Here is a 22,378-nt window from a genome sequence, read left to right as displayed (position 1 = left end):
AAAAAAACTTTCTGAAAAACTAACTGCTAAACTTGATTCATTAAAATCAACTTTTGAAAATACAGAATTTAATTTTAAAAAGTTTGACATTTCAGGTGAAAAAGTTGAGAATACGATAAATAACCATTTACAATTCAGTAAGAAAGAAGTTAGCAATAAGGGCTTGGGATTCGTATGCATTCCTCCACCATACAATCACAACTATACCTCTATTCCTATAACTGAAGAGGAGATCACCAACATGCCTGACATAGCTTATGGTGAGGTTAAGGCTCTGAAAGTTGAGCCAGTCAAGACCTCAAAAGTTAAAATCTAAAAACCTAAAAAGAATGAAACAAAGACAACCGAACCAACATCTGCACTTATCTTTGTTAAATCAGAGGATGTCTCTAAGCAAACAGAGACATTGAGTTTTGAAAAAAATGAAGAATCGGCTAATGAACCGACTAAGCCAGCTGCACCTTCTGACTCTAAATGTGAATCACCTGAAGCAACTGATTCTGAGAAATTGGAATAGGTTGAATCTAGTGAATCCAGCTGTGAGTCTTCTGGAGCAGCTAACTCAACAACAGAGGTTTCAACAGAGCTAGAACAAAAGGAATGTAACTCAAGCTCCGAGTTTAAATGTGTGAATAATACTGGTGCCTCTACTTCATGTGCAGATGAGGTAAAAGTAGAGGATTGGGTTGGGTTGGGTTGGGTTGAGGGGGATGATATTGTTTGCCAAGAAACTGCAGATGTTTTTTTTAAAACATCAAATTTGTCTATTGATGCTCATCCATATGTGAAAAAGGTTGCTTCTGAGCTAGCTTTGAGAGGCCCGTCAAGTAAATATGTGCCTCCAAAGCCAACAGTTAGAAATGAAAATGCTAAATCTAACACTGTTTTTAGAAAGAATAACAGTGAATGTTCTAACTGTTGTAAACAGAGACATATGAAGCAGGGCAAAAAGGTTGAAAAGTCTTTAAACAAATCATCCAACAGATCTTTTAACTCAAACTCATCGTTGGTTAGATCAAACGGATTGGGATATGCTCCATATGTAAAGAAGCAAACATGCTACAACTTCGGCATACCCGGTCACATTGCAAGGAATTGCACACATAGTCCCTATGTGTAACAACCCGCACTTTAGTGCTTGTTACTCTCGTTACGCCTAACACAAGAGATTCGGATCATAATGTAAACTATATCGCAAACTACGCTACATCGCATATTTTCGCAAACACATCGCTTATTACAAAACGCTATAACTCAACGCTTACATTTTTCGCATATACTATTACGCTATTACTACGCTACTCGCAAACGCAAACAGAACGCAAACGCAAACTCGAAACGCAACTACTGATGGTATAACCTATTATATAATATTACTAGTTATATATATAGATAACTAAGTACTAATATTTGTCTAAACGCGCACACGTTGGCACGCGCAACTCCATTTATCGCACGGAAACACAACCTAACACGACACTACTTATCTCGCTAAAAAACGTAAAGTATCCACAATGGTTAACGCAACAAAAAACGCATTAAACGAGACGAAAGTTGGAAAACTAACAAACGCAACCCGGCCGTCCGAATGGACATCTGCTCGGATGACCATCCGACCGAATGGCCATTCGACCGGATGGCCATTCGACCGGCTGAACCCATTCGAATGGAGCCCATTCGATCGACTGGAGCCATCCGACACAGCCCCTTTCGCCACCGCCTTAACCCTCGCTCTCACCTATAAATAGGGCCATTGTGTCTCATTTCAACACTTTGGTTCTCTCATCCCCCCCCCCCGAGACTCTGTCGTGATTCAATGCCATTTTGTAAGTATTTCTCCTCGAATCTTCGCTAATCTTCATCTCTAATCACGTCTACATCTTCTTCATCAAAATCACACACAAACACTAACTTTTCCTTGAAATCGACTGATTTGGGCCACTTGAAGGTGGATTCTGCTCGGTTCGCCTAGGCAACTGCTGTGGAGCACCGATCAATCAAGATTGGTTCAAGATCTAAAGGATTTTCACACTTTTTTAATGATGGAAGATTTCAACACTTTTTCAACTATTTCTCGGTTTTTACACATTTTCGATAGAATCTGGACCCACTCAGACTCTCGACTCGTTTCTTAGTCGAGAGCCGGCTTGAAAACGGACTTCCATCGGAGAGATGGGCCGATTAATGGGTCAAACATTGAATCTCATCAAGAACAGCTCATCTGTCCGAAGGGGTGGTACCCATCCGACCGAATGAACTGGGCTTGGTATGTTTCTGTTGTTTGACATGTCGTCACGCCATCTCCGTTAAACTTCAAAACTTGTCACTTAGAAAATTTTACAAAAAACCTCATGTACAGATCATCTCGTTTGAATGGCCATCCGTTCGGATGACCATCCGTTCGGATGACCATCCGACCGGATGATCTGACCCTTATAATTTTCATTTCTTACACGCTTATAACGAAACTTCGAACTTTAACGATTCAACAAACACCCACGCACTATTCGAATGGCCATCTGTTCGAATGGTCATCCACTCGGATGACCATCCGATCGGATGGAACCCATCCGTTTGGATGACCATCCGTCCGGATGACCATCCGTTCGGATCGCCTGTTAAACCCTTGACCCCATTCGACACTCTATTTACGACCATGCTTCTGTGTACAGGCTAACTCAACGCGCTCCCTTCTATCCAATCCAGACTGTGTTTACTCGTTAAACATACACTGTGAGTATAGTGGGCTTGGGATAAGCCATGTGGGCTAATTAAATGTCTTGGGCCTGTTTAGTTAACAGTGTGCATGTGGGCTTGGCCCAGTTTGTATTAGGTCACCCTCTGTAACTATAAATAAGGTGAGCCTAAGTGATTGTAAGGTTGTTGATTGATTCGCTTGTAACCAGACATGTACCAGACAATTCCTTGTAATTGTGTGCACTTTGAAATCAATATAATCAACATAGCTTTCTTCTTCTACTATTCTCTAGTTATTCCGCGACTTGATTAGGGTTTTGGTATTATCCAATTGGAGTTTCTGGACTTACAGTAAGCAACATGCAAGTAATTCTCAGGTAAAAATTGATGCTTTTGCCGTTTTAATCTGATGCGTTGTTTGTTTACAGGTGATACTGACAAACAATTACAATTAGGGTACACCATGGAGGTTATTTTGTAGATAATCCAAGTAGGGAGTACTTAGATGGAAAGATCAACTTCATTGATCATGTTGACTTTCGTGTATTGAGTATATAAATGTTTTAGAGGAGATGATTAAGAAATTAGGTTATGACAATGGTATCACATTCTACATTCATTATAAGGAACCTTATGTGTCTTTGGATTTTGGGCTTAGGACATATATTTATTCTAAACCTATGTTTGATCATGTCCGTCAAGGTGTTAAGTTGATTGACATGTATGATGAACACTGGAGGTCCACCGTTTTCTTGCAGTCTCTTCCTGATGAATTTGGTCCCTATAGAAATATTGTTCCAACTTCGTTTTAGTTCCCAATGCACAACTTGATCGATATGAGAATGAGAATGAAACTGAGGATGAGAATGAAAATGGTGGTTCGGGTCACAACACTAACCCAGATGATCCTGATTATGATTATGTTAAGGAAGATAATATGGTGTATTATATTGAGGTGGATATGCAAAGATTCGGGGCTAATGTAGAAATTACCCATGAAGAATTGGATGGCTCAAGTGCTGGGGATCATGATGATAAGAGGGATGCAGAAGGTTATCTTCCAATTAACCTGGAAAAGTTTGATAGTGGATCCGATGACAATACAACATTTAGAGATAGGGTTGCCAAGAAAATAAGAAGGAAAAGAAAACTTGTTGGGAAACAAAAAGGTGCATCATACGTAGCATTATATATTGGTCATCTTATTGATGACAAAAACAAAATATGAATGAGATGGTGAAAAGTTATGCTGTTAAGGCTAGGAGGGATGTCTTTATCCTTAAAAACGAGTTGTTAAGGTATAGAGTGGTGTGTTTTGGGAGTAATCCGCAGCTTGGTTCAATTGAAAAGAGTGGAGGGAAGGAGGGGCAAAATAGTAAAATTAATGAAGTAGGGGAAAAATACAGACACATTAAAAGGCATACAAAGCCCACCTGCCCTTGGGTAGTTCACATCTCAAGGAAAACGGCTGAGGAGAAGTGGTGTGTGAAGATAGTTCATAATCATCATACATGTCTTGCAAGTAGGGACATATCATTGTATACAATGAGTTCGATTGCAAGGGAGATCCAACCCCTAATTGAAAGCGACCCAAGAATGCCAATACAAGCAATTTAAAGTCAGCTTCTCAGGAAGCACTAGCTAGAAATATCATTACAGAAGGTTTTTAGAGCAAAGAGGTTGGTAAAAACCAGGATAATTGGTGATTACCGGGAGAAGTATGGTCTTCTAAGGTCATACTATAAAGAGCTTCATAAAGCCAATCCAGGAAGTACAATCAGGATAGATGTGGAGCCATGTGCCAACCCTAGTAGCCCTACAAGGCACTTTCACAGGATCTATATTTGTTTTGCATCTATGATGAGGGGTTTTGAAATGATTGGAAGACCACCGCTAGGAGTGGATGGGTGTTTTATGAAAGGGCCTTTCCCTGGATAGATCTTGACTATTGTTGGCATAGGTGGGAACAATAGCATATATCCATTTGCTTAAACAACCCAAAGTTGGAAATGGTTTTGGAATTACTAAAAGATGACCTAGAGTGCATAATTGATTCCTGTTTCACTTTCATTAGTGACAAACAGAAGGTATGTTACCTTAACAATAATTACATTAGCAAGCAGTACTTCCTAATTAATTTTTTTATTTTAACTGAAACATAAAGTTGTATTTTGTATGGTAGGGTTTGATACCGGCTATGCTAGTAGTTTTTCCTACTGCTGAGCATGGGTTTTGTTTGAGGCACATCCATGAGAACATGAAATGTAAGTGGCATGTAGATGTTTATAAGAATCTACTTTGGTCAGCAACAATAAAAACTTCCATTCCTTTTTTTAACAATGCCATGGAAGAGATTAAGAATGCAGAACCGGCCATGTATGATTGGCTGAATGAGATCCCATACACAGCTTGGTCAAGAGCTTATTTTTCAGGAAGAGCTAATTGTGATATGCTGTTGAACAACATATATGAGGTGTTTAACAGAAAAATAATTGGGGCAAGGGACAAGCCTATTATCACCTGCTTAGAATTCATTAGGGAATACATGACAAAGAGAATAGTGAATGTTAAGAAGTTTCAAGCAAAATCTTTTGGGCCACTGACACCTCATGCCACTGAAGTCTTTAATGAGATCAAAAAAACAAGCCTTTGATATGTCTGTTTTAATGGTTGATTCATACAAGTATCAAGTGACAGGTCCAAGATCACAATGTGTTATGCATGTTAAAAATAAAACTTGTTCATGTAGGAAGTGGGACTTGACTGACCCCAGCCGATGGTGGAAACATCGGAGCGAGATGAAAACGAGATTGTAAGAGACTTCATAACGACTATTTATGAGTTATGACAAGTATTTAATAAGCAAAATTCATTTCATTACTAAAGCAAAGATACAATGTTTGGAAACAAAATACAACATCTTGTAAAATAGAAATCAAAGTACAATACATGAACTAAAATTTAAAATGCGTTTCTAGCCGTCCTACTAGATTTCTTTCAACGTAACGTCATCAAGATCATTCAATACATATTAAAGTACATGTCAACACAAAAGAGCATTGACGAGCATACAAGTTTGAATTACTAGCATTAGTATAAAAAGTTTAAACATATCCACATGGCATAATCGTATACTAAGGCATATCATTACGACACTAACATGCATCACATAATTGTCAACCAAATGATTCCACTAGCATAATCTTTTCGTCGCAACAACAAGACCGTTTTTGTATAACTTAACATGACCACAAGAATACGGGCGGTGTGTTACTCCTATAGCGCTATACATGTTAAGGTAGGCTCGTACGAAGTTAAGAACAAGAATAGTGCAAGTAAGGCTTCTAGCATGTATGAATTTCTAAGCATCACGTCTTAAGCATGTATAATGGATTGTTTGTTTGTGTCGAGCATGTTTGTATGCGATTGTGTGAATTTAGTAACTCATATGTATTGCACCCGAAAAGTGTAAAACTAAAAGCGGATCATGTACACTCATGGTTTACGAAGATTCCACGTAGTGAGTTTGATGAGACTTGAGTTTATGGAACACCGAAGTTACCCTAAGAGGGAAAACTGAGGTGTGTGAGTTGCGGTTTTTGTTTAATGGATTAGGAATTTAAAAGTTAACACATTACGAATGTAAATCAAGGTACCATGAGAATGGTCATTCAAGGAGGTAAGATGATGAACACCCATTAAACCTAATTATAAGATTCCCCAAAGCACAAAGTCACCAACGTAATTGATGACTCGGTTGGTCATGAAAAAAGGAAAAGTACAACTAACTATGTTTGCTAAGTAGCCAAGTAAGAACAACCCGGCGTGTCATACCCAACATGACAAATGTTGGAGGCGAGTCGAGGTTAACTTACTTTGATTCTTGGAAGCTACTTAGTATTTGTGTAAGTCACTTAAACAACCAAGTGAGCTAGCTAGATGCGTTCATCCCAAGCATAGAAAGTGTTTGGGGGCGTGATGTAGCCTTTTTCACTTTATGTCTAGGAAGTTATTTTAGTGACTTAGTGGTGGGAAGACAAGTAACAAATCAACAAGTGAGGTAGTGGAACTAGGTTGGAAAGCCAAGGCTTCCATGGTTCACACTTTCACCAAAACACAAGTCTCACCGTATTAAAGATGATGAATCTTGGATGGTCTCATCACTTATAGGTTGTTTAAAACCTTATCAAAACAGAATGTTTAGAGGGTGTTTACACCTCTAAACTTATAGAAATCAACCCTACACAAGTTCCATAACCTTAGCTTTGGCTAGAAGCAAGGTAGGTGTAAGATTGAGTAAGTTTAAACATGTTTATGGAATTCTAAGTAAAAGCTTCTTCAAAATAGAAAGTTTGGGCCCCAAAATGGTGATGTTCACCTTAGTTTACCATGGTAAACTTGTGGACACACTTCTAGAGGTGTTCCAAGCTTTTAAGAAGAAGAAGAATTGAAGAAACTTGAAGAAAAGTGAGATGAGAGCTCACTTTGGGACTTAGAAGATTCAGCCTTCAACTTGATATTTTCAGTAATTTAAGAGTGTAGGAGAGTGTTTAGAGAGTTGGAAAAGTGAAATGGGGGTGTAGGAGGCTTGGTTTTATAATGGTAGATTAGGTTTTAGGTTTAAATGAAGTTATAAGGAGATTGGGTGAAGAAGGAGGTGGGAAAGTTGGCCAATGCAAGAGCTGGAAACAACTTTCTGTGGATCAGGCCTTCTCTCCACCCACGGCGTGAAAGGGCTTCTCTGTCGCCCCCCCGCGAGGAGCCCTTTTCCATGCCCAAGTTTGTTTTCTCATACTTTACCCCCCCCCCCAAACTTTGTAATGTTTATCATTTTAGTTGTAACTTATGTTTTAACAAGTTTTCAAGTACGTAACGTGTATGCATGTATGGTTTACGTATCTTGTATGTATAAATGAGAATTGAGAGTATAATAAGTCTCGGTTTGCACATAAACACGTATCTAAAGATTCATTGCGTATAAGTATAATAAAGTAAGTATAAAAGTGAATTTCCATTATGATAGAAGTTTCGGGTTACAAGTTTAGTAGTGATATACGATTATAACTTTCTAAATAAAGAAAGTACAGAAATGCGAAGCATTATAGCTGCCTTGCAAACATGCTGTTGCAGCCATATGGGATATGTCAAGGAACAACATTAAAGCTGGTATACCAGAAGCTGGATATGTCAAGGAACAACATTAAAGTTGGTATAGCAGCCATATGGAAGTGTACTGGCTCTCAACATGGAAGAAGGTCTATGAGAATGTCATAGAACCAATCAATGGGCCTGAAATGTGTACTCCTTCTCAGTGTCCATCAACAATTATCCCACCCAAACATCATAAACAGGTTTGTTATAATCCTCTAGAACTTTCATGCATGTATGCATTAATTTACTCTTGTTTTTTTAGGTTGGAAGGCCAAAGAAATAGAAAAGAAGGCCTTTGGGAAAAAAAATATTGAGAAGGAGTTTGAAAAAGAGGCAAGATGACCAGAAATGGCACTACCACCAAGTGTAGTAAATGTGGTAACCTTGAACACAACATGAGAAGCTGCAAAGATCAAGGAGGGAATGAGAGTTCTAAAACTGCTGCTTCATAAGAATCACATACTGCCACTCAAGGTGCCGCAATTCATAGTCTTGAGGATTAGTTATTCCTGGTTAAAGGTTCTCTGTGTGTATGGTTATTGTGATTGTTGTATGGTTGATGAATTATGTGGATGTTGTTTTAGACAATGTTTGATTGTTGTACTATTTTAATGGTTTTGCAACTAAACAATGTATGGTTTTTTGTGATTATATATGTGGCTACATTTTAGACCACCTTGTATCAAATGTATGTAAACAAAAATATGACAGAAAATAATTTGATTACAATACTAGTTAAGTACATAATCCAATAGACAACCTACAACTATAGAAAATCAAATAATACACATAGCTAATACAGTCACTGGTATACTATTCTATTTCCTGTGACAATTATCTAAACATGACCAATCCGAATCAGAACTATGCTCCCCTTCATATGGATTGTGGTATCAATCCTCCTCTTCATCGTCAAAACTGTAATCTCATGCATGTTCCAACACTTCACGGTCATAGTCTTTTTTTCGGATCTTCAAATGACTCTTCATTGGCCCTTTGTTCCTCTAATAAGGTCGCCTCTCCTCAAAATCTTGATCCTCAAAGTATACATAACTTTCATGTTCTTTTATTGGTGCAACTACAACTTCATCCTTTTGAATCTCATCAATTGCATAAGGGTTACATTGTGGCTACCAAAATAACATTAACACAAACAATAAGAACTAGCGAAAGAACCATATAGCATTACAATAACCAATTTATCTTTGCACTTAACCAAATCATCCTAAATAAAGCTTCCATTTCAACACATCTTGATCTTTGTACTCAGCCAATTTATCTTTGCACTTAACCAAATCATCCTTATCTTTGATACTTTGTCTTTAAGTAGGCATTACCTCATGGCAAATTTGACATCTCTTTTCCTCACCAACATCAACCCATCTAAGAAAGCCACATCCTCCTAACTACAAACAGACATCATAAGATGCATAACAACTCGGAAACTACACAAAACTGAATTACATTTGCATAATCTTGTCACTTACACAGCGCAAATACCGACAACCCATATTTGCCTTCGACTCAGACTCTTTGTATAGTGTTTGGCCACCACATGCACAAATTATGTCACACGGCTCGATTTTCATCATTCTCGCTTTGGAACGATACACATTGGAAGAACATCCAGACATTGGTCTTGATCAACGAAGAACTTAAATAGGTCTGCAGGTGGTTTGGGGAAAATGTATATAGAAATTAAGGTTTTAAAGAATTAAGAAGGGTAATTTGGTCATTTCACGAAATTCAAATGGTAAAGTTAACGTTAAGATGACAGATGGGCCAAGGTTGATTACATTTGGAATCATCCGGGGGTAGGACAAGAGGATTTTGGTTTTAGGGGGTAAGAGTGTCAGCGGGGTAAAACCCCAGGGGGTAAAATTGCATTTTACTATATTTTTTAAATTATGATAAGAACTTAGTAACTTACGTATCAATTATAGAACTTAGTAACTTACCTAAAAATTACAATTACTATTTTATTTTTTAACAACGAATGTTACTATAACTAACATACATTTATTATATATTCGAAATATAATTGGTTTATCTTTTTTAATGTGTGAACCCGACGTGCGTACTTGACCACCCCACGTCATCTTTGCGGGCCCACAACCCCACCCTCCCCCACCTTGAACACCGTCTCCGTAGCCTTCGTTCGCCATCAACACCACTTGACAGTGGTGGGGTGGCGAGGTTGACGACACGATGGAGGTGGTAGTCGAAGAGGCGGGATAGTGGTGGTGACTGGATGATGACAGTGTCCAAGGTGGAGATGGTAGTAGGGGTGGTTGCTAGGGGCGAAGAGAGGAGTAATCATAAATACGATGACAGTGACCAGTCAATGATTTCGTTTACTTTAATTGAATTCATTTACACAAACATAGAATTCATTTGAATTTGAATTCAATTAATACGACCTACAAACCTTTATTTTTATTTAACGACGTTTAAAACGACCTCAACATACCTGAATGAGCCTTCCTGAGACGGTATGTCAACCGTCCATAAATCTTAAAGATCTCAAACTCTTACCATCACCTCCATAACATTGTACCATTAAGGCCAATTCCAAAATAAGCTAACCCAAACACCCCCATATTAACCTTGTATTCCAACAAATACGTGAATCAAATGTTAATTGATAAAAATTGAAATGAAATTCCAGAAAACAAACTCTTGCTAATGTTACTTTTGGGTACCTTGGCCGGACATAAGAAAAATCAAATATATTAGTTTCTACTTTATGATACACGTATGTGCATACGCCCACCTGTCGTCATCCTCCGTTGACCTGCCATCAGCTCATTACCAACCCCCTGTTCTTCACCACAAGACATACACTCCCTTTAAATTGGCATCACTTTCGCAGATCAGATCAGTACAACACAAGAAACATGTCGAGAGTTCCACGAATCAAACTGGGTTCACAGGGCCTAGAAGTATCCGCTCAAGGTCTAGGTTGTATGGGCATGTCCGCCTTCTACGGAGCCCCGAAACCCGAACCCGACATGATCAACCTCATCCACCACGCCATTAACGCTGGCATCACCTTTCTCGACACCTCCGATATTTACGGGCCCAAAACCAACGAGATCCTTCTCGGCAAGGTAAAGAAGCAACTTCCTTTTCATCTTCATACATATACTTGACTTGGGTTCGTTTTCTGGAATATAATTGGACTTTAAAGAATAACCTGTTTGGTAATTGGTAATTTGGTATAATTCTAACTGCCAATGTGTTTGGTTGGTATAATTTCTAAGGAATGGAATAAAGATTTGTATGAATGATTGCAGGCTTTAAAGGGAGGAATGAGGGGGAAGGTGGAGCTGGCTACTAAGTTTGGGATTAAGTATGATGGTGTGCGGGAGATTCGCGGAGATCCGGAGTATGTTCGGGCTTGTTGTGAAGCTAGTTTGGAGCGGCTTGGGGTGGAGTCTATTGATCTGTATTATCAGCATAGGATTGACACTCGTGTGCCCATTGAAATCACGGTTAGATGATGATTCATACTTGTTTAAAGTTTTTGAAACTTGTTTTGAGTTAGGAATGTTTTTAGGGTGTTTGGATTTGTGGACTGCCATGCCATCAGGGTGCCAATAAGCCCTGGGGTAGGTAATGACATGTAGGGCTATCAACATTCATATTAATAATGGGTCAACTGAAAGAAACTGAAAGAAAGAAATTAAATTAAAAAGGTAGGTGTGTCCTGGTTCAAGAATTTGTTTGTTCTAGTTGAATTTTAGGTGTACTAGTACATCAAAAGAGAGCCAATGAAAAAGAAATAATAAACATTCAACATACTTTGGTTTGTCATATATCAAACATAAACATTAATTCATCTCAATTAAGCTAAAGCTGTCTACATCTTACCCTACTTAGCTTTGCTATTGGTGGGATATACTGAGTATGATGATGATAATGATGAATTCTTTTCTAACGTGATATCAATAAGTAAAAAAACATATTCATAGTTTTGTTCAAATTTAACATTTGGAGGGACTTTTATATGTAAAAAGTTGTTCAGGGACTTTTACGAGACAAAAAAGAAAGGATGTTGGTTTTTTAAGTGCAAAAAAAAAAAAAAAAAAAGTGGAGGGACTTTTATATGTAAAAAGTTGTTTAGGAACTTTTACGAGACAAAAAAGAAAGTATGTTGGTTTTTTAAGTGCAAAAAAAAGTGGAAGTACTTTTAGGAGAAAAACGGAAAGCATGTTGGTTTTTATGGCATTTACCAAATTAATAACAAGGGAAGTGGCTTCATGAATTGTCATAACTATTTTCTCCATGAGTTGGTATGTCATCCAACTTTGGTATTACAAGCTTTTTTCTCCATTTTGGAATGGTGTTTTGAAATATGTTATCTGATTATTGTGTTTTCAAGTAAGTTTCTATTCTTTTGCTACTGTGAACTTGGTTCTAAGGGTGGACGGGGTGTACGCGGGGAGTGGTTGCGGTGATGGTAGTCCCCGATCGGGAACACCGCCGCCATCAATGCGGTGACCCGAATCGGTGGGTGAATTAGGCATGGATTCACCGATGGAGGAGAGGGGAAAGATGGTGGGCCAGCTCACTTTCAACCAATCAAACTTTTTATTTTTTTATTTTTTTTTGAATAAAAAAATAAGGGGAGTTAAGAGGGGAGTGCCGCCATCAATTTAGGGTGTTAGGGGAGTTTAAGAGGGGAGTTGACGTGGCACACGAGGATTGGTTGGGCGTAAAAGAGGGGACTCACCTCTTAGGTGAGCACCCCTTACACCCTAAAAGCTCTCCGAAAGCCAATGTGCCGCCCATCTTTCCTTGTTGGAAAATACTATTTATAGTTAATATTTTAACTTGTTAACTTTTAAACAATGTTTTAAAAACCGGTTTTTAAATCAAACCGGATTAGGTGAAAAAATGGTTCAACCGGTTGAACCGGGTTGTACCTAGCGGTTCAACCAGGTTGACTAGCTAACTCTATGATTTTATAAATTACAACATCAACTCAAAAGTTAATACAAAAATGCATGATTACATATTAAAAGATGATCCAAAAGTAAATCCGTAAGGCTGGACGGTATGGCCGTCCTCAGCCCCGGCGCCGGCCGTCACCCCATCCCCCCCCCCCCCCGGTCTTCATCCCGTCACCGTCCTCTCCGTCTGTTTCTCGACGTCCAGGACGGACCAAAACATGTGGGCCCCCCTCTTTCTTCTCGGCGCCGCTCCGTCACCCCATCCTGCCACCCCCGTCGCCGTCCATCCCTCCGTCACCATACCGTTCAGCCTAATAAAAAATAATCCAAAAGATAATAAAAAATCTTCGAACAAACTCTTTTAAATGAAAGTGTATGATATGTTTAAGGCATTTGAGTATTGAATACATATAGTTTACGATCGCATAAAAGATGAAATTCACTATTATCGTCATCCTCATCAACTAGAGGATAACTATTTTCGTTTCATACAATATTAAATAAGAACTTTTAGTTACGAATAATCATAATATATAAAAATTACGTAAGATAACTAATATATATAATAAAAATAAGTAACAACCCAAACTAAAATAACCCTGGGCCGGTACCGGTATTACGTTTTAAGCCGGTATACCGGATTTTACCGCCGGTACAAACCTTATGCCGTTTTACTTATTTACCGGGGTGTTTCGTACCGGATTTACATTTGGAAATGGTAATACCGGTTTTTAAAACATTGCTTTTAAACACTCAAATTAAAGATATTCTCATATCTTTGGTCACATTTGTTCAATATGTTTAGAAAAACTCGGGACCCATTGCCTAATTTATTTAAATATTGCTCAACTACATAAGGTGCCGCATCACATGCGCCACATGGAATTGCATCGCATCAACTGCAACAATGCGTTTCCATCACCGCATCAAGCATATCGTGCATTATGCGCGCCTGATACACACATTTTAAACCAATACAAGGAAACTGGTTGTAATCCTTAAGATTCAAATAAATAGTTTAATATTAGTTGCAAGAAATCTGATCATTTGATTATTTAAGGGTCAAACAATCAGTTTTTCTTTTTTTCCTTTATCATCACTTCAAATGTTTTTCTTTTTGTTGTTAGATGGGCGAACTAAAGAAGCTGGTGGAAGAAGGAAAAATTAAATATGTTGGATTATCAGAGGCATCGGCATCGACCATCAGAAGAGCCCATGCTGTGCACCCAATAACCGCCATACAACTAGAATGGTCCTTATGGACAAGAGATGTTGAACAAGATATCATTCCTACTTGCAGGTTCGACACGCCCTTTTTTAATATTCCTTATGCTATGAATAATGAAAAATCCAAAATTCCAAATTTCTTACTTCTGTATTATACCATATTTCATCAGAGAACTTGGGATTGGGATCGTTGCATACAGTCCGCTCGGACGAGGGTTCTTCTCTTCTGGTCCTAAGATGCTCGAGAAGTTGGAAGATGGCGACTTCCGTAAGGTATGTCCAGTTGACCCGGAACACGTTTTGTTTAAATCCTTATAGTAGAACTGATAAATAATTTGTGTTAAGACGGACCGCAAAGAAATATATTAGTAGAACATATACATACTTTGTGATAATATGTCGAATTCATAAGTTCAGTTGTATGTACTAAAAGTACATATCGGACAACTTTTGACCAGGTTCCTAATTAGATAATTCTGGTTTGAAATTTTCATTTTGTAGTACCTACCGAGGTTCCAACCTGAAAATCTGGAGCACAACAAGATCTTGTTCGAGAGGGTTAACGAACTTGCATCAAAGAAAGGGTGCACCCCTTCACAGCTATCGCTGGCCTGGGTTCACCACCAGGGAAATGACGTAGTCCCCATTCCAGGAACCACCAAGATCGAAAATCTTGAACAAAACATAGGAGCGTTATCCGTCAAGCTAACGCCAGAAGAGATGGCTGAACTTGAATCCATTGCATCAGCTGATTCAGTCAAGGGAGAGCGATATGGTTCGGGTCTTTCCACGTATGCGGACTCTGACACTCCTCCATTGTCATCTTGGAAAGCTTAATCTTAACCGCTGCTGCTATCGGTTTTTTTTTTTTTGTGTAAACATATCATAGCTGCAAGTTGTTTGTGAGTCATATGCTTGTATACACTTAAATCGCTATGTATTCCTGTAATAACCTTGTATCGTGTTTTGAAACTTGGTTGTGATGTAAGCAGCCGAGACCTTGAGCAGAATAAATACATGCGGGTTCATGTTTGGACTTTGTCGAATCTAAAAGTCGCTTCGAGTTATTTGAATTGAAATTAATTGTGAATTGCAATGGAATAAAATAACAATCCATTCACATAGAAATGAGAAATACACAAATTTAATCATCATAAGTCATGGCCGATTAATATTGAACAAGTAAGGATTACAAGACTTAAGGATTACCTCTCAACTCTCTCAGTATTTTCCACTTTAAACTCACATACGGTATATCATAGATATTTTACAATGACACTTTCATAACATTTTGTAAAGAGAGGATTGATCAATAGATGTTACTTAAAGTGACATCTAAGATTCTCTATAAACATATTCTTAGCCTATATATATATATATATATATATATATATATAGGCTAAGTATCTATGGAAAACCCATTTAATCAAGAAAACTTGGCAAACCTTAATTGTGTGGTCAAGATTGATCCACATCATCTTTTTAAAACACATGTTAAAAGAGCATATTTGTCATTTGATCAAGCTATCATTTCACTTTCTTCCCAATCCCATCAACTCATTTATTACCCATCATTTCATTCTCCCTCTTTCTTCTTTCTTCTTCTTTTAGAATTCAAAAAATATCATTCTATCTCTTTCTTCTTCATCTGTAAATTCACCATCATCATCATCATCATCATCATTCATTCTCTCTCTCTCTCTCCATGTTTCAAAATAAACACCAAGAACACGCACAAAGTTGTTGTTTATGAGGGGAGAAGCTGATATGTTTAGAGAGAGAAAGCTGTTTTCTAGAGTGAGAAACAACAATCTTCATCATGTTCATCAAGAACACCAAGAACACGCATACAAGTGTGTGTGTGTGTGTGAGAAAGAGAGAGAAAGTTGTTGTTTATGGTGGGAGAAGCTGTTGTGTTTAGAGAGAGAAAGTTGATTTCTAGAGTGAGAAACAACAATCTCCATCATCTTCATCAAGAACACCCAGAACACATATACAAGTGTGTGTGAGAGAGAAGTAAGTGTTTTAACATGTTCATCGTGTTCATCTCTTGAGTTTCTTGTCTGAATGGTTTTTTGAACTTTTTGTAGTGTTTATTTTGAAAATCATTTCATGCGTGATTTTTTTTTGTTCAAATGGTTGTTAATAAGTTTTTGTGTGTGAGAGAGAAGCAAGTGTTTTAACATGTTCATCGTGATTATCTCTTGAGTTTCTTTTCAGAATGGTTTTTTTAACTTTTTGTAGTGTTTTATTTTGAAAATCATTTCACGCATGATTTTTTTGTTCAGATGGTTGTTAATAAGTTTTTGTGTGTTCGAAGTGTTCTAGTAATGGTTAAATGTTCATGTATTTTGCAGGTTTTTGATGGTAGATAATTAGTTTGAAAATTCATGTTAAATTTCTATGTTGTATTTCTCTCTTCAAAGTGTATTGATATTTTTTATGAAGATTAATGTTAAATTTCTAAATTGTTTGTCCAGCGATTTTGAGTTACTGATTGCTTTTAGTTGTTACATGTGTTACAACGTTAAAGTTACACATGAGTATAGTTGTTACATGTGTTACAACGTTAAGGTCACACATGAGTATACACGTTATACGTCTTTCATATAGTTGTTACATGTGTTACAACATTAGGGTTACACATGAGTATGCATGTATATATTTTCATAAGTTTAAAGGTTTACATTTTTTCATTTCTGCATGTGTTCAACATATATTGCCCCGAAGTATAACACATGTTACAACATACAGGACAAACATTTTAGAATGTAGCTGGCAGGATGTAGCTAGCAGAAGTGTAACATATGTAACAAAATAAAAGGATAAATAGATTGTATATATTATAAAAAAACATTACCATCAAACTTAAACTTAACATAAGTGTTTTATATGAATTTAAATATATAAAAGCATCCAAAAACTATCATACAGGACAAACACTAGAGAGGTAACACATGTATAGCCACGTTACACATGTTACATAGGAGATTAATAAGTTTTAACTATAGAAGATTAATATTGATGTACTTGTTTTGTTCACAGGTGAAAAGATGTTTTATGTTCAAGATGAAGATGGTTATCAAGAAGCGATGCCCGCCGAAGGATTAAAACGCACCATCAGGTTTTCATGGTGACGATGGTATGTTTTTTGGTTGGCTGCTATGTGTTGTGAAGATGGATGTTGTTGTGAATACCATTTTTAGAAGCATTACAACTATTGATATAAAATTCATTTTTATTTTCATTGTTAGTATGCCCATTTTTGGATGAATATGGATGTTGTTGTGAAGGCAATTTTTTTTGGATGCAACAACTATATGTAACATGTGTAACCTTGACGTTGTAACACATGTAACACCTATATGTAACATGTGTAAGATGGCTTACATTTGTGTTAATAAGTTTAACACATGTTATATGTTTAAGTTTTTATAAAAAAGTTAGTTACCTTTAACTATGATTGTAATGTGTGCAATTACTAACAACCCATGATGAAAAGTGACTTTTGTTTTGATTAACATTTGTAACTGGTGTTGGACGTAACATGTGTAACCTATTTGAGAGGTAACTAACTAATAGCAAAGAATGACCTGATAAAATATTGGTCATATCATTCCTTTGGTACATGTGTTACATACGTTAAAAAGGAAACGTTACATATGTACAATGGTTTTTATATATGTAACATGTTTAATGAAAAATAATAAACTACTATTAAATGCATGAGCTATTGAGTATCATTAATTAGAAAGTCAAAACATCTAACACATTACAATCATCTTAAACATTACAATATAAAAAATATTACAATCTTAAAGAATACTTGTTTACCAATTGACGTGACATTTTGGATGATGTAATGCAGTTACATATGTAATTTAACTAAGTTTTAATTGGCACCTAAGGTTGCACATATGTAACACATGTTTTTTAACATGTGTTACACTAGAGGGTAACACATGTATAGTCATGTTATACATGTTACATACAGTGTTTACACGTGTTACAACATCAAGGATACATATGTTTCATATAGTTTTTACAACCAAAAATGGCCTTCACGACAACATCCTTCTTCATCCATAATGCAACATGTGTAACAATGTCCAAAACTGTTGCTTCGTTTCTAGTATATAACGTGTGTGACATGGCGATCGTCAGAAAACACATAAAAGCCACATGTAACTTGTAACATGATATAGAACCAAGTATCGGTTTACTATGGATACGATGTAACACATGTTACAAACAACATGTAACATGTGTAACAATGCTAAAAAGTGTTGCATTTATTGTATAACGTGTGTGGCATGACGTATATCATGTAAAAAGTGACTGTTATGCATATTTACGGGTTGAGATTTTATAAAAGTTAGTTTCCCTATCCCACTATTGAGATTTTATATGCACCCGAAGTCCTATTTTTTCCAACCTCGCCATTAGATTTTATAAAAGTTAGTATCCCCAGTTATATTACATACATAAAAGGAAGTTGATTTTAGATCAATACATAAGACATGTGTATTGTTCAAATTGCTAGTAATGTATGCAACTACTGAGAATGTGGGACTGGTGTAACAAAATAAAGGGACAAATAGATTATATATATTAAAGGAACAAAATTTATGTAACATGTGTTACGAGTTATACATGGACAATTACATCATTGTTAATCTTGTATAGTTAAATTTATCAACGCAAACATAACAACATTTATGTAACATGTGTTACGAGTTATACATGGACCCAAAGGGGGCTACACATATGTACCACATGTTTGGAACTTGTGTTACATTAGAGTGGTAACACATGTATAACATGTGTTACGTGTTACACATGTGTAAAATTTTTGTTGTAACACATGTAACAACCATATGTGACATGTGTAACATGGCTATACATGTGTTACCCCCTAGTATAACACACACAAACAGTTACCCAATAACTTGTGTAATATGATGTAGCAAAATAAACACATGGATACGCTGAATGTTACACATATTCCGAATACATTATGAAGTTTCTAAAGGTAACACATGTTATAACATATACGATAAAAAAACCCCAAACAAGCTACATATAGGGGCTTACACATATGTAGCACATATTTGTAACTTGTGTAACACTATAGTGTTAACACATGTATAACATGTGTTACGTGTTATACATATGTAAACTTTTTGTTGTAACACATGTAACAACTATATGTGACATGTTAACATAGCTATACATGTGTTACCCCCTAGTATAACACATAAAAACAGTTACTATTCAGATCAAAAGCCCCAAACAAACAACCAAACCCACAAAAAACAGTTAATATTCAGATCAAAAGCCTCAAACAAGCAACCAAACCAAACACAACTTTTTATTTGTAAAATAAACGAGATCATCAACGATTAGATTATGAACTTTTCAAAGGTAACGAATATATATCAACAATAACATTCATTATCACAATTCTAAAAAAATTAATCCCTTTAAAACAAAAAAAAACCCTACAAACTATCAAATCTATTTTACCAATACACACACAAAATCATTCAACTTTTACCAAACAAATAACATTAAGACATGGAACCAGTCCATGTCATACGTGTGTGTGTTCTTGGTGTTCTAACAACCTTCTCTCTCTAAAAACCCATGTAACCAAACGATTTCTGACCTTCTTCTCTCACACACACTTGTGTGTGTGTTCTTGGTGTTCTAACAACTTTCTCTCTCTAAAAATCCATGAACCAAATGATTTCTGGCCTGCTTCTCTGTCACACACTTGTGTGTGTTCTTGGTCTTGGTGTTCTAATAACTTTCTCTCTCTAGAAACACATGCAACCGAATGATTCAGGCCTGCTTCTCTCTCACACACTTGTGTGTGTGTTCTTCATAAACACGAAGGAGAATCTTGTTTCTCTTTCTCTCACACACTTGTGTGTATGGTTTTGGTGTTTCTCTTTCTTTAATAATAACGATTCAGGCTTGCTTCACACACACACACACTTGTGTGTGTGTTCTTGGTGATTGAAACATGAAGAAAGAGAGAGGATGAGAGAATGGATGATGATGATGGTTTGATGGTGAATGTAGAGAGAGAATGATATTAATGAAATGAAAAGTAATGATGGGTTTTTCTAGAAAAAAGTGGGTGTGTATGTGTCAGGAAGAAAAAGAGATCTTTTTGTTATTCCAATAATACCCTTAGATCCACTTTTTGTACTTTAAAGATATTTAATTTAAATATAAAAGACAACAAAAAATAGGAGCCATTGATCAAAGATAATGGATGGTGAGGATGAGGTTTACTAGGTTTTCTTAGTACAAATAAGTTTTCTATAAATCCATGCCCTATATATATATATATATATATATGGTAGGATTCTAGAGTGAACACTAGATTGAGAGTGAACTGTGTAAACTAATCTGGGCTATTGGATTACATCATCTAGAGATTTTTAAACAATGGCAAGATTGTAATTATAATATTGTAACTTCCCTTTAAAATAAATGACAGAAGGGTATTTGTGTCTTTTGTAAATTGCATTTATTAAACAATATAATCAAAATCCCTAAAATCTCGCTAGTTTCCGTATATACAAGATATATAGTTGTTAGTGTATACACATGTGTATAGTCTCGCTAACTATCAGTTTATACAAGATACACAACTATTAGTTTATACACATGTGTACAGTCTTTTATACATTTGTTATTATATTCAGAAAAGTATATTAACAACATATAGTATATTAGGCATGCACACGGGTAGATTCATATTAAAATTTTGAAAATAATGAAAATGAAACATATCATATGTATGCAAAAATAAATAACTTCATCACATATTCAAAAAAAAAAAAAAAAATTAATGCCCAAAAATAATTAGAGTTTCAATCTCAGAGAAATTTTTTAATGTTTTGTTGAAAATTATAAAAAATTAAAAACAATGTATTATGATATCTATATATACGGATAATAAAAGAAAAACAATATTCAAGTTAAAATTAAAACAAAATTTATGGATAAAGAAATAATGGAGAAATAATTAAAAATGAGAGAGAGAGAGAGAGAGAAAAAGAGAGTTAAGAGATGAGAAAATTAAGGGATTTTAATTAAACATATTTGGGTAATGTCAATCTTACCATTTTAATCTAAAAAATGTTCAATGGCCAAGATTAGTTCACTTAGCTCATTCTCAAGAAGTTGTTCACTCTGGATCCTAATCCTATATATATATATATATATAGAGGAAGGTTAATGTACAATACGGCTTAACGTACATCACGTACGACAGGTAATTACGCACGTTCATTTTAAAATCACGCACGTTATAACTCAAAAATCTAAAATCACGCATGTTGAAACACAATAATCACGCATATTGAAAACATTAATCACACATGTTATAGAACAAATCACGCACGTTGTTGTACGTGAAGTACGCTAAGCCGTAATGTACGATATACTTTTTCTCTCTCTCTCTATATATATATATATATGTATGTATGTATATATATTAGGAATATTGGATTTTAATAATCCTAACTATTCGTCGTTGGCCAACAGTCTCAACTTTAAAAACAACCACAGGTAGTCCCAACTATTGACATATTAGCCACCAATGGACCCTGACCGATAGAACCCTAACGTCGTTAGTCTTCGATCGCCGGAAAATCGTTTTTGGCTTGTAAAAAGTTTCTAGATGTCCGATTTAAGGTTACAAAGTGGTTTGGGATGAAAATGTTAAGTTTTCCAGCCAAAAAGTTATGTTTTCCAACCAAAAAGAGTTTTCCAGGGAAAAATGAGTTTTCCAACGACTTTAATAATTGGGGTTTTTACTAGAAAAAAGTTTCTAAAGGTCCGTAATGTCACACCCCCAAAATCCACACGCGGAGTACCACCGCTTGGAGGCGTGACATGACCAGGATCAAGCCACCAATCATATAGAACAATGTAAATAGTAAAAGTAAATGTAATTAAACCAAACCATTCCATATGAAAGGTGTTAAAAACATAAGTATAAATTCAACGTTTAGCGGAAGGAAATGTGTAAAAGCCCATTATGAATAAAGTATGTAATGTCATAATGTTTAAATCAAGCATTCACGATCCTTGTCCACAACGACCGCGCCTCCCCATGCAAGCTCCATGTATACCTAGCGACCTGCAAGGCATGTAACAGAGAGTCAACAACTAGTTGAGCGAGTTCACAGAAAGTAAGTGCGTAATAGTAGGTTCGTTTGTAACGTGTGGCTCTACTGGGCCGATAGTATGTTCTATTGGTGGGGGCTTCCCATGTTGTATATACACTAGACTATTTGTAACCATAAGTGTTCTTCTTAACCTGAGAA

At 36.3% G+C, this 22,378-nt stretch overlaps 2 protein-coding genes across 4 annotated transcripts; one reads left to right on the top strand and one right to left on the bottom strand.

The window, feature by feature from the left end:
• Positions 1-8,571: 8,571 nt before the first annotated feature.
• LOC118487640 lies at positions 8,572-10,745 on the bottom strand. Of its 3 annotated transcripts, none has more exons than XM_035984714.1 (4): positions 10,622-10,745; positions 9,336-9,513; positions 9,186-9,254; positions 8,572-8,978 (listed from the first exon to the last, which is right to left on the bottom strand). In XM_035984714.1, exons 2-4 carry the CDS (start codon positions 9,480-9,482, stop codon positions 8,853-8,855), a joined length of 342 nt encoding a protein of 113 aa, XP_035840607.1. In that variant the 5' UTR covers positions 9,483-9,513; positions 10,622-10,745; the 3' UTR covers positions 8,572-8,852. The 3 variants fall into 3 exon arrangements, with proteins under 3 accessions (XP_035840607.1, XP_035840604.1, XP_035840605.1); XM_035984711.1 differs by lacking the exon at positions 10,622-10,745 and adding an exon at positions 10,319-10,585 and having other exon boundaries at positions 8,573-8,978; XM_035984712.1 differs by having other exon boundaries at positions 8,574-8,978; positions 9,336-10,454; positions 10,551-10,689.
• LOC110912129 (probable aldo-keto reductase 2) lies at positions 10,645-15,083 on the top strand. The gene is made up of 5 exons (XM_022156800.2): positions 10,645-10,958; positions 11,145-11,342; positions 13,931-14,103; positions 14,201-14,303; positions 14,532-15,083. The coding sequence occupies exons 1-5, from the start codon at positions 10,746-10,748 to the stop codon at positions 14,865-14,867; spliced, it is 1,023 nt and encodes a 340-aa protein (XP_022012492.1). The 5' UTR covers positions 10,645-10,745; the 3' UTR covers positions 14,868-15,083.
• Positions 15,084-22,378: the final 7,295 nt, after the last annotated feature.

The sequence above is a fragment of the Helianthus annuus genome, chromosome 15 (genome assembly GCF_002127325.2).
Source record: "Helianthus annuus cultivar XRQ/B chromosome 15, HanXRQr2.0-SUNRISE, whole genome shotgun sequence".
Lineage (NCBI taxonomy): Eukaryota > Viridiplantae > Streptophyta > Magnoliopsida > Asterales > Asteraceae > Helianthus > Helianthus annuus.
This window is presented reverse-complemented; position numbering and strand designations above follow the sequence as displayed.

What these genes read in the sequence shown, in the direction of transcription:
- LOC110912129 (XM_022156800.2), top strand. Translation starts at nt 10,746, where the DNA reads ATGTCGAGAGTTCCACGAATCAAACTGGGTTCACAGGGCCTAGAAGTA. An exon ending in GTGTGCCCATTGAAATCACG is followed by an intron (nt 11,343 to 13,930) that starts GTTAGATGATGA and finishes TTTTGTTGTTAG; the next exon opens with ATGGGCGAACTAAAGAAGCT. An exon ending in GATATCATTCCTACTTGCAG is followed by an intron (nt 14,104 to 14,200) that starts GTTCGACACGCC and finishes ATATTTCATCAG; the next exon opens with AGAACTTGGGATTGGGATCG.
- LOC118487640 (XM_035984714.1), bottom strand. Translation starts at nt 9,482, where the DNA reads ATGTCTGGATGTTCTTCCAATGTGTATCGTTCCAAAGCGAGAATGATG. An exon ending in GTTGTCGGTATTTGCGCTGT is followed by an intron (nt 9,255 to 9,335) that starts GTAAGTGACAAG and finishes GTCTGTTTGTAG; the next exon opens with TTAGGAGGATGTGGCTTTCT. An exon ending in GATGTCAAATTTGCCATGAG is followed by an intron (nt 8,979 to 9,185) that starts GTAATGCCTACT and finishes TTATTTTGGTAG; the next exon opens with CCACAATGTAACCCTTATGC.